Source organism: Malania oleifera, chromosome 1, assembly GCF_029873635.1.
Source record: "Malania oleifera isolate guangnan ecotype guangnan chromosome 1, ASM2987363v1, whole genome shotgun sequence".
NCBI lineage: Eukaryota > Viridiplantae > Streptophyta > Magnoliopsida > Santalales > Ximeniaceae > Malania > Malania oleifera.
Genome location: NC_080417.1, coordinates 123668665 through 123682301, shown reverse-complemented (window position 1 = coordinate 123682301; position 13637 = coordinate 123668665). Strand labels below are relative to the sequence as shown.

General features: G+C 36.5%; 1 protein-coding gene across 1 annotated transcript; it reads left to right on the top strand.

Moving 5' to 3' along the window:
- Positions 1-11644: 11644 nt before the first annotated feature.
- LOC131152942 (uncharacterized protein At3g28850) lies at positions 11645-13249 on the top strand. Its single transcript, XM_058104911.1, has one exon. It carries the CDS (start codon positions 11703-11705, stop codon positions 12882-12884), a length of 1182 nt encoding a protein of 393 aa, XP_057960894.1. The 5' UTR covers positions 11645-11702; the 3' UTR covers positions 12885-13249.
- The last annotated feature ends 388 nt before the right edge of the window (positions 13250-13637 follow it).

Genomic DNA, 13637 nt, shown 5'->3' with positions numbered 1-13637 from the left:
CTCTTATACCAGGGGACGCAGAGAATGCAGGAGACGTGGTGATAGGTATTATTTTTATGCTTTCAATTAAAGTTGTTGTTTTGTTTGATTCAAGGGCAACACACTCATTCATATCTCAAGAATATATAAAATTGTGTGGGGTAGAAATTCAATTATTGGATATCGAATTATTTGTGGCCACACTAATAGGAGCAGTAGTGATATGTAGAAAGGTGCTTAAAGGCTGTCCAGTGGATATTCAAGAGAGAGTGTTACTAGCTGATCTCATAGTGTTTGATATGCACGAATTTGACATGATTCTGGGGTTGGATTGGCTAGCCGCCAATTATGCCAATATCGATTGTCATCAGAAAAAGGTAGTATTCAGACCTCCTAGGGGGGTAGGAGTACAAATATATTGGGTCGAGTGTGCACTCCTCACCACAGATATTATCCACCATTCAGGTAAGAAGGTTACTCCTGGAGGGATGTTAAGGGTACTTAGCTTGAGTCATGGAAGCACCCAAGGGAGAACTAAAGTTGGAAAATATTCTAGTGGTTAGAGAATTTTCAAATATTTTTCCAAAAGATTTACTTAGACTACCTCCCGATTGAGAAATCGAATTTTCTATTGACTTACTTCCAAGGACGACACCGATTTCTAAGGCTCCTTACAAAATGGCTCTAACTGAATTGAAGGAATTTAAAGAACAGTTACAGGAACTACTAGATAAAGGATTTATCATACCCAGCATGTCACCCTGGGGAGCACCAGTGCTGTTCATGAAAAAGAAAGACAGGTCGATGAGGATTTGTATTGATTACCGGGAGATAAACAAAGTGATAGTTAAGAATAAGTATCCTCTTCCCCGTATTGATGATCTGCTCAACCAGCTCCAAGGAACAGAGGTTTATTCTAAGATTGATCTTCGATCATAGTATCATTAGGTTAAAATTAAATTAGAGGATGATGCAAAGACAGCTTTCCGAACCAGGTATGGCCAATATGAGTTCTTGGTTATGCCATTCGGACTGACAAATGTTTTTGCGGCATTTATGGATCTTATGAACAAGGCCTTCCATGAATACCTAGATCAGTTTGTGGTGGTGTTCATAGATGATATTCTGGTTTATTCAAAGAGTCCCGAGGAGCATGAAAATTATTTGAAGCTGGTACTTCAGTTGCTAAGGGAAAAGAAGCTTTATACTAAATTCAGGAAATATGAATTCTGGTTGGAGAAAGTTGCATTCCTTAGACATGTAATATCCGGGGATGGAATTTCAGTAGACCCGAGTAAGATAGAGGCGATAGTGGATTGGGCGAGACCAAAGAATGTTCAGGAGGTCAAAAGTTTTTTGGGTCTGGCAAGGTACTACTAGCGATTCGTGGAAGGATTTTCTAAACTATCGGGTCCACTAACACGGTTGACAAGGAAGAATGTAAAGTTTAAATGGACTGATGATTGTGAGCAAAGTTTTCAAGAATTGAAACAACGGCTCGTCACTACACCGATTCTGACTATTCCATCGAGAAATGATGGTTTTGTGATTTTCAGTGATGCATCTCACAAAGGACTAGGGTGTGTTTTAATGCAACAAGGAAAAGTTGTGACATAAGCTTCTTAGCAACTCAACGAGTACAAGAAGAACTACTCTACGCATGATTTGGAGTTGGCTGCAAGGGTATACTTGTTAAAAATCTGGAGGCATTACCTGTATGGTGGAAGGTGTGAAATTTTCACATATCATAAAAGTTTGAAGTACTTCTTCACGCAGAAGGAACTAAATATGAGGTAAAGGAGATGGCTAGAATTGATAAAAGATTAAGATTACACCATCAGTTACCACCTAGGAAAAGCTAATGCTGTAGCCAATGCCTTGAGCTGCAAGTCAGGGAATGCATCAGTATCAACAATGATAACTTAACATAAGATCAAGTTGAATCTAGAAAGGCTTAGTGTGGAATTAGTATAAGGAAATCACCAAGCATTCATTGTTAATATGGTACTTTAGCCAACATTACTTGAAAGAATTAAGACTGCTCAGATAAAAGATACCGAGTTAGTAAAGATTATGGATAAAGTACGGAGTGGATTGAAGACAGATTTTTATATTTCAAATAAGGGAGTTCTAAGGTTTCGTACCAGACTATGTGTACCTAATGATGCTGAGATTAAAATAACTATTCTGGAAAAGGCACATCGTTCCCTGTATACAGTGCATCCAGGAAACACTTAGATGTATAGCGATCTACGAGAATCTTTCTGGTGGAATAATATGAAGAGAGAGATTGCTCAATATGTAGAGCAGTGTCTTACATACCAGCAGGTGAAGGCTGAGCATTAGAGACTGACAGGAACGTTGCAACCACTTCATATTCCCGAATAGAAGTGAGAGCATATCTCCATGGACTTCATCACGAGGTTGCCACTAGCACTGCATAGGCAAAACGCCATATGGGTTGTCATTGACCCTCTAACGAAGACTACCCATTTTCTTCCAATCTGGGTTAACTACTCTATGGATAGGTTGGTAAAGTTATACATTCAGGAGATAGTTAGATTTCATGGCGTGCTAGTGTCCATTATTTCATATCGAGATCCACGATTCATGTCCCAATTCTGAAAGAGTTTATAGAGGGCTATGGGTTCCCAGCTGACATTTAGTACAACACTTCACCCCCAGACCAATGGACAATCAGAGAGAACCATTCAGATACTAGAAGATATGTTATGGGCTTGAGTGTTGAATTTTGGGGGCAGCTGGATTCAGTATCTACCACTGGTGGAGTTTGCTTACAATAATAGCTATCAAGCCAGTATTGGGATGACACCATATGAAACATTATATGGTCAAAGGGGTAGAAACCCAAACCCATAAAATAAAGGAAATAAATAAGAAAATAAGGAAGGAAAATTTTAGAAAGGCAAACAGCAGGACTCGTCAACGAATTCCTTGTATTCGTCAACGAAGGTCCCTCTGTGACTCATCGACGAAATTTAGGCGTCGTCGATGAATAAATACCAAGAGGAATTTCAGCCATACGGTTCGTCAACAAACCCTTCTTTCATCGACAAATTTTCTTCTACAGTTCGTCGATGAAGACTCCATTTCGTTGATGAAGACTCCATTTCGTTGATGAATTGTTCCGGGTCAACGGCCTATAAATAGAATTTTAAGTTGCTTCTTCATTAAAAAAACCTAAAATCTCTCTCTCTCTCTCTCTCTCTCTCTCTCTCTCTCTCTCTCTCTCTCTCTCTAACCCGCGCCCCCACCCCTTCTCTCTTCGATTTCTCACTGTTCGTCGCTCGAATCAATGATCGGAAGTTACCACACTCCTCCAACATTTTTAGTAATTTTCTATTATATAGTTCCATCACACCCCGATCACTTATATATCCTAGGCATGTATGCCAAAGCTTAGTGTCAACTGTGTCAGTATCCTATAAAGTGGCTACGTCACTACACACAACTGTACTGCCTATTAGCTTATACATATTGTTATCGGCTTGTTTACCTTTCATAATAACCATAGAACCCTGTGACGCCTTTAGGATTCCACTTCCAAAAGTTGTTGATGTAACGACCTTAAAATTCTATCAAAATTTTTTTTTATTTTATATATACAGTAAACATTCCTACGCAGCGGAAACATATATCATGAAACCATTTATACATAAACTGTACAATACCAGATTCTAGAATATACAGGCCATACAAAAATGCCACTCCAGTATCATCTATCCCAAAAACATACACAATTTTGCCAAAAACTCACCCTATAACCAGGGTGACCAAACACTCTCTCTATCCGCGAGCCCGATCTACTCGCCTATCTGGCTCACCTAAAAATTGTTAGAATAAAGCGGTGAGTCGACGCTCAATAAGTGGAAATATGCTATCACTAGTGTGTGGCAACTAAGTTAAGTATGCTTTTAAAATAATAACTGTTTTGTAATGCAATAAACAATCTGTAAATTATATCTTTCAAATATATCTTTCCTTCTCAATTTAAAGTACACTGTATCATCTCTATTTTTCTACTTTTCATACTGATAATATCATACTATACTGTAAAACTGTAAATATATAAATATCTGTACTTTATCTCTAGGATTCTGTACGTCATGATTTGACCCCTCATGACAGGGTTGTGCGGCCCGTAGGCGAGACTCTATCTGGTCGGCCCTCCAGATAGGTCATCATACTCTACACTACCTCAGCCCGGCCAAACTGCATCCTCTCCTAAGCTTGGGACTGGCTACTACCTCATCAAATTGGCCCCCTCAACCTAGTGTACTGGGGAGCTACATACTCTCCGAGCACGGCTGACGGTACCCACATACTATCTGAGCTCTGTGGTTGCACTCTATCTCTATCTAGCAACGGTATCTTGCTCTGTAATTTGTATCTGTCTGTGTAACTTTCCTCAGGGATCTGATACTATATACATATATACATATATACATATATATATATACTCTTTTACTGTTTTCATCGTATTCCCAAAATTATCATAACTCTGTCTTTCTGTACTGTAAACACTGTATCTGTAGTATCTTGATGCTACCTCTGTATATCTATCTGTGCATTCTGTATATATATATACTCTATCTGTGTTCTATATGTTATGGTAATAGGAAAAACATGGCATGTTATAACACTGTATATATGTATATACCGTTCTGTAATAAACTGTAATATAAAATACTGATCTGAGCATCTATATACATGTATTTGAATATATGTATATAACCGTTTCATGAACTATTCACATAAACTGTATATGCATGTACATTTCTCTGCGAACATAAATCTATCTCTATATCATCTCATATGCTGGAAAACCATATCAAATGTATATACTATCTATATCTTTGTATTTAGAGTATGATGTTTCATAACAACTGTATAAGTTCATTCTTCACATGAAAAGCCTACTTAGGCCACACAAACATTTATGCTCATTTTCTTTAAAAACAGTATAATAAACTGACATAAAAATATGTTTATGAAATCTCTATGAACTCTATTAAAACTCCTAGCATAGCATGTTTCCCTTACCTCAACTTTGAAAAACCCCTATAAAAATTTGACTCTATACCCGCAGGATTCCTAGATCAACCTCCTGAAAACACAATATCCCAGAACAAAATATTATTATTTTTCTGCCTACGTCATTTCTTATAACTACCATAAAGCCAAAAACTCAATAAAAAACCTTACCCAAAATTTGGGATGAAATCCAACTTCGTTTTCTCGACGATCCGCTCCGGCAAACTTGTAGGAAATTTCACCATGAGCGTCGTGGTAGCCTCGAATGGTCGATCTGGAGACTGGTGGGGCTAGAAACGAAGAGCGAAGGGAGAGAGAGTCGTAGAGAGAGAGAGGAGAGAGAGAGAGAGCTCGGTGAAAAATGAAAAATATCCCGAATTTCTTCTATTTATAAACCAGGGGATTTTGTCGACGAGACCCCGTGTTCATCGACGAGTCCTTCACAGATTTCATCGACAAGACCCTGTATTCGTCGACGAAATTCAGGTTGCCTCAGAATCCCTCTCGGTGTTTTCTCGTCGACGAAGCCCTGTGTTCATTGACGAAATTTCTTAACCACTCGTCAATGAATCCCTGTATTCGTCGACGAGTCCTTGTAATTTCTTGAATTTCTTTTATTCTCCAAAATGCAATGTCGACGAAGTCTACGGCCTCCTTCTATTTCTGTATCTATTTTCCTCTCTCTTTAATATTTGAATATCAATATTTTCTGGGTCGTTACAGTTGAAGCCCATGATGAAAAGTCTTTTCTGGCTAACCTAGAGAAAGCAGGTTCTTCTTTAATTCTAAAACATGTCTAACATTTTGTAATGTTCTAGTTTTGCTATCAAACATTCCAACTTTCATAGTACTAACTCCAATTACAAGACAAGGATGATCATCCCCAAGAACTACCAACTCACCATGACATTCCTTATAAGTATCAAACCATTCCCAATATGGACAATAATGAAAGGATCAACCAGAATATATAGTACAAGTATCCTGAAAAGAATTGTTGCTTGAAACAACTAGAAAGAGCTCTTCATTGTCTGAACTATCTGCCATAACACTTACAAAACTTGAAAGTCAATCTTTCTTTTCTTCGTCTTTCTTCCAAAGAGGACAATCTTGCCTATAATGTCCCTTCTATTTGCACTAGAAGCACTCAATGTTCTTGGCCCTTGATCTAGACTTCGATCTACCCCTTTCTTGTACTTCTCCTTGGATTTCTATTTCATATGCTCAGCCTTGGCATCCAAGCCCTCTAGTTCATGATCCTTTTTTTTGAATTTTCTTCTAACCTCATTTGACTTGAGAATTCCAAAAACCTTTTCATAGCTTAGATTGGATTTCCCATTGAGTAAGCTTGTAACCAAGTGGTCAAATGAAGAAGAAAGAGAAGATAACAACATTAACACTTTATCTTCATCTTCAATCCTCACATACACTTTAACCAAATCACTGAGAATCTGATTGAATTAATTCATATGTTGATTCAATTCCCTACCCTCAAGCATATGAAGAAACAACAATGGCTTCTTCAAGAGCAATTTGTCAGTATTGCTTTTCAACCTATGCAGGCTCTCCAATTTCATCTATAACATTTGGCAGTTTTCTCCTCCATTGTATCGAATACGACAGAATCTGCCAAATTAAACAAGATCAGAGAGTACTGAAGGCAACTTGTTCTAGTTCCATCCAATCATCTTCATCCATTTTCTTTAGTTTCTTTCCTGTCAGAGCCCTATCAACCTTCTATTGAACTAATAAATCGATTGTTCATGTCTACCATTGGGTGAAGTTCCCTTTACCATCGAAATTTCTAAATCTGGTCTTCATCTCACTCATCCTTGTTGTGATCCAAACGCAAACCCTAGAAAACTCAGCACAAATCTGGTACTCTTATACCAATTGTTATGAAATTACTCCTTAAGATTATATGCGCACACATAGAAAATAGAAAGTAGAGAAAATCAAAAGGAATAAGAAAAACATGAATTTACATAGTTCAACAATATGCCTACGTCCATGGAATCCTTATGCAATTTTCACTATCAATCGATAAACTATTTTAGGGCTTCAACCCTAAACTATAATATATATATATATATATATATATATATATATATATATATATGTAGCCCATATGAAAACCTTAAAATACCCCACATGATAATACAGTTACATTACGCTTTGTGGGTCCCTAAATCCTCTCATTTGTAACAACCTTCAAGTGGATTCCGTATGAATATAAGTCACAACTCAATAAGATGAAAAGTCTTTAGAAAGAGAGACATGAACTTTAAAGGTGTTGTGACGACCCGAAAATTTTGTCCTAATCTCTCTGATACCATCTTGTAATAACTTGAATATCTTATATTATAATAATCACTGATAAAGACAGTGGAAGTCCTCAAATATTAACTACTAGAGTACTAATTATCCCAATATCACAATATTATTTCCAGTATCACAATTAACATCCCTAAAAATTCTAAATTTTTCAAAACATAATTTAATAAACATCTATTCTAAATAAAACCTTCTATCTCGCCCACGCTTTCGCTATGCTACTCTAACTTCGGCTAATATTCTCATGGCATCTGAAAAATGTTATATAATCATGGGGTGAGACACCTCTTAATAAAACGAAATAAATTAGTGTCAGTGTGTGGCAATAAGTTTAGATATATATATACATATGATTCATTTCTTAATTAATTTAAATGAAATAGCAATTTAAACTATACTCATACCTATACAATTTCATAGCACATATTCTTTTTTTTTTATTTTCAGTTCACAACTCGGCTCAAAAGCCCTATGCAAATAAATTACAAGTTACATGATCTACACACATATTAACATTTACTGCATGATTGAGGTGTTTCGTGCCGCCGTCCCTCAACCAGCTATTCATACATTCATTTACCATGATTAAGGTGTTTCGTACCGTCGTCCCTCAATCAGCTATTCATACATTCATTTACCATGATTGAGGTGTTTCGTATCGTCATCCCTCAATAAGTTATTCATACTATACCCTCGCAGAGTTTGAGGCGTTTCGTACCGTCGTCCCCCAAACTAGCCATTCATACCATCACTCTAACAAACACCAGTATGTTTCGGTGAACGTTTTCATCGTATGTCTTTATTCGCAAGTTTCGGTTATCCTAAACGTAATTTGTGTGTTATCGTTATTATTAAATATATTTTTCATGGTTTAAGATTATATGTTTCATGTTTTATTATTTGTCTGATTTATGTTATACAATATGCGTATAAAGTGAGGGTTTCTAAATGTATTCGTAAGTGGTAATGGTATAATGTCCAATCACTCACATGAATACAACATACTATCATACTCTAACTCTGTACAAACTACTGTCATTCCATAGTTTTGTATAGAATAATATCATGTTGTAACTCTGTCATACAACTACTCTGTGTTAAACACTATCAAATCATTATTCTACATCCAACACTGTCATGTCATTATGTTGTATTTAACACTGTCAAATCATATTTTGCATTAAACACTGTCATATCATATCAAGCTACCATATCTACCATACTCCCTACGTTCCCTGAGTTCGATATAAAACATACTTTGCCCTATATCATCATAAAATGACCTAACAAGCTTACTTTTGCAGTAACACAATTATTTCTCATGCCACACAAAATAGATGATTATTCATATTATAATTTATGCACTGTCATATTTATATTCTGTGTTAATCTCATTGCCACACAATATGGGTTTTACTTCACAATATAATATTCTTCTTGGGAAAAACATATTTTATTCACATATTAATTAAATTCTAAAATATTCCCAAAAATCTAATTTAATCAAATACCTGCAGTTTAACTTAATTCCAAAATATTCCCAAAAATCTAATTTACTCAAATCCCAACAATTTGATTTAATTCAGAATATTCTCAAAATCATATACTCAAATTTAAATGGTTAAATTTCAAAAATAGGCTAACCTAATTTATTCCCATTACTTGATTACTAAATTATACCTGCGAGGAACCTAACACGATGTCTGCGGCATTCGCACAAAATCATGTATTCATATGCCTAAGTTTAATTAGTTCAACCCCGAAATTATAATTATTTTAACATTTCCTAGGCCCACGTACTCCAATTAACCGGTTAGATTTTGAAATAACAACCAACCCAATATCCATATACCCATATTCTCCAATTTAATCGGTTAATTTTTTTTAAAACAACAAACATAATTTGTACTCCTTACCTTAGCCTTGGAGTAGTGCCTAGGATCCCCAAATCAAAAATCTGCTCTGATTAAATTGATGAGTATCGACCCTAGAACCCTTTGGTGGTGTCCGATTGCCAATTTGACTGAAAATTTGAGAGAAATTGAGGGGAGAGAGAGAGAGAGAGGGAGAGAGAGAGAATTTACCTTATCCCAGGAGTGTTGTCTACGATGCCTTAATTACGAATCCACGCCGGTTAAAATGTTGGTGGCCAAGAATGGAACCCAAATGTATTTTCCGTTCTTCAATCGACCGAGAATTGAGGAAGAAATTGAGGAGAAAGAGAGAGAGTTGACGGAGGAGAGAGGAAGTTGAGACGGGGAGAGAGAATTGAGAGCGTGAGAGGGGGTTGTATGAAATTGATTTGAATCCTCAAGGACAGGATCTTGTATGATCTTGTATTATTTTTTTAAATCATTCCACTAATTTTGTATAATTATTTTTGGAGTTGTTACAGAGAAGGACAATATAGCTCCATCATAAACACTACAGAGAATGTGTGTGTGTGTGTGTGTGTGTGTGTGTGTATAAAAGTATATATATTGCCTTGTGTGTCTGTGCCCACAATAAAATGGTAAAATATTTGAGAAAAATTTATATAAATACTAATAAAAATAATTAAATTTCGTAAAATCATTGTGGGAATTTATATTAAGCATTATAAGCTCATTTTATGTCCTAAATAATATTAATCCAAGACATAATTTTTACTTGTTTAAATAACAATTAAGGTGAAGTAGGGTCAGGAACAACGAATCTCTTTATGATAAACAGATCCATTTTGCAAGTTCATTATTATGGATAGTTTCTACAAAGGATCGAACTAATGACGTATACAATACTTGAATTCTCAATGTAGATGCTACATAGTTGGTTTTCAATTCAAACACTACAAGCACGTAAAATGTAATAAACATGCTAGCTATGCATATCAGTTATGGTTGTAAGAACTAGGGCTGTACACGGTTCGGTGTGGTTCGGTTCTTGTCAGAACCAAAAATCGAACCGAAATTTTCAGTTTTGGGATTTTCGAACCGAAATTATGCTTTAATTGAAAACCGAAAATGTGGCGGTTCAGTAGTGGTTTTTCAATTTTTCGGTAATTTTTGTACATCCCTAGTAAGAACAACCAAAAGGTAATATGCACCGTCTTTGCACTTGATTTCATTTTTTTTGTTTCTCTAAATACTTAAGCTAAAATATGATTGTTTTAAATGTGTAGTGGTTGCATTCAAATAGCATGCAAGCCAAGGAATGTAGGGAAAAAGAAAAAGAAACAGATTACACAAGTAGAAAGCTCAAACCCCAACAAGAAGTAAAATTATTTTTTTACTATGTCATATCACATTGGTTATTTTTAGCAAGAAGAATCAATTTTAATAAAATTAATTTAATGAGAATATGCAAGAAGTTTGATTATGATATTTCTAATTATGTTGTAAACCAATAATTATATTTTATTTCAAAATTTAAACTACAAACTTCTTATGTTTGGTATTACTAATGGGAAGAAAGAAAGAAAAAAAAAATGATAACATCTTTGAAGAGAGTGTATTCAAATAAACACTTTTTGTTTGAAATCCTACACCTATCTATCTAAGCTATGAGCCTCTTATAAAGATCTTATCTTACCATTGATAGCAGCTAAGCTATGAGTTCCTCATATTTTTTGTAGTACAATTTAGCATAAAAATGGAAATCAAATATCAAATAATAACATCTTGAACAAAGGATTCTAGATGGTATTCAAATAAATATTTTGCTTTTTATTTGGAATCCTACATATGTTCTAAGTCCCTCATAAAAATTTAAGAAATCGAGAAAGCAAAAAGATGTTTATATTTTAATCGTTTGATTTTACAATTTTAGGAGACGGAAGAAGAATTACCAGTCGTAAAATAGACATGACGTTTGATTACTTAAGTTAAACCTTTAACAAAAAGTGAAATGTATATTGTGCCTCCTAAAGCATGGTTGAAGCGGATTAAGGCGGGCTACTAGTAATAGAATGTATTAGATTCGATTATGCATGAAGGGTCATCCTGGATTTATGGGCTCATCCAAATTAGAATTCCAAGTTATCAAAAAAAAAAAAATGTGAGACATAAAATAAAAGTAAATAGTCAATTGGAGGGTAGGTTTCTAATAGTTTGTGAGTCAATGAGCAAACTTCTAAATTTGAGAAGACTAGGGGCCTTTTACTAATAAGTGAAACTAACAGTATCCCAATAATAAAATTCCCATTGATTCGAAATATTTGACCGTTGGGGCCCCAGTCGGCGAGAGTAACGGTTAGGGGTTCAAAGTCCCACTCCAGTTTCATGAGGGGTCCCTCAAAATCCAAGGGGAAAACGGAAACAAAACATTCCAGGAGAATTTAGAAACATCTGAGATCAATGGGCTGTGTTTCATCCAAAATCTTCAGGAGAGATCTCAAACAGGAAATTCGTCTTGGCAATGGCGATTGCGCCAACCATGTCGTCTCTCTCACGTCAAGCACCTACGGGGTTCTGAAACTCGACGACGAGCGACCCGTGAAGGGTTCTGTTGTAGGAACTAAGCGGTCGCCTCCTCGCGATGCGCCGGAGATCATCAACGCTTGGGAGCTCATGGAAGATCTCGAAGACGGAATGCCCATTTCGATTCAAGCCAAGAAAAGCCCGAAATCACGGGCTTTTCTTCGCGATATGCCTGAAATTCATGCGAGGAGCCCTCTGAAGTTCCTCAACCGTATGAGTTCTCCGAAGAAATTGAAGAGATTTTCCGGGAAAGAAAACCAGCAACGTTTGAATGGGAACGGTTGGGGCTTGACATTATTGGATCACAGCCCAAAGCGAGTCCTGAAAGCATTTAATTTTTCTGAGAATTCACGGAATGGGAGAATCTCTGCCAAGGGAAATCCAGTTTGTGCACAATCTGGTAGTTTGAGGACCGATTTGGGGTTCTTCTCAAGGAGACCATTGCAGGCTCCCCTTTTCGATCCAGAGCTCGTTGCATCGTTCGAGAAAGAAATATCTGAAGAGGAAGAACATATCAAGAAGATGGTGTCTGCCACGCCCAAAATCCAAAAACAGAGAACTTCCTCAAATTGTGAAATAATTCTCGAACTGTTCGAGGAAAAATGCCCACCAGGTGGCAAAAATGCGGTAGTCATTTACACGACGACGTTGCGGGGAATCAGGAAGACCTTTGAAGATTGCAACAATGCTCGGAGAATAATTGAATCGCATAATGTTCATATGTTTGAGCGTGATGTTTCGATGGACTCGGGGTTTAGGGAAGAGCTAAGGGGCCTAATGGGGACAAAGGAGGTAAAAGTACCACTTGTGTTTGTGAAGGGAAGGTTGATAGGGGGAGCTGACGAACTGTTGAAGTTGGAAGAGGAAGGCTCTTTGGGTGTTCTCTTCCATGGGATCCCGAGGGCGGTCGCAGGGTGCGAGGGGTGCGCTGGAGTGAGGTTCGTGATGTGCATGGACTGCAATGGGAGCTGTAAGGTTTTGGACGAGGATCGGAAGCAGACTGTGAAATGTGGTGAGTGCAATGAGAATGGGTTGATTCAGTGCCCCATCTGTTGTTAAAATTCAACTTCTGTGATTTATCTGTGCTCTAGATTTGAGATTTTGCCCTTCAAGGTTTGAAGGGTAGGATTCTAATTAATGTGAGTTTTTGGCCATTTTTGTGTGCTGTAGTTCTGGCTGCAAGCTTGGATTTGGGGGTATTAGATCTTTCAATCAACTTTGTTTATCATTGGATAAATTATGTGGCCTTTCCATTCATTTGGGGTTGAAGTCTTGTAATCCTGGGCTTGCAGTTTGCCATGAAATGTGTTATTTGTCTCCTGAAGATAGAGATGTCTTTGTTCTTTTCTTTTTTTTTTCATTATTCTTTTTTACACTTGTATCAAGATTTTAAGCTATTGATGATTCAATTCACGTATTTTACCTTTTTTTTTTTCCCATTAAAAGCAATGTTGAATTCTATGAGGGATGATTCTTTGCAGCTCCTCTGATTCATATAGTCCTCAAAACACTTGACGTATTGTTGCCCTATAGGTACGAGAGATCTGAGTTTTTTCTTGCTGCAAATCATTACAGTGAAATTTTAATTTGATTTATCAAACCTAAGATGAAGACCAACTCTTTTTTTTTTTCCCCTGGGTAATTAAAGAAGTTTGTGTTAAAACTCCACTATTGAACCCTCAACTTTTGTGAGGGATCCCTGGGTAAATAAAGAAGTTTGTGTTAAACTCCATTATTGAACCCTCAACTTTTGTGAGGGAAAATAAACCTTTTTCCCTTCTTGGCAAATAAAAAGATGGTTTATGTTAAACT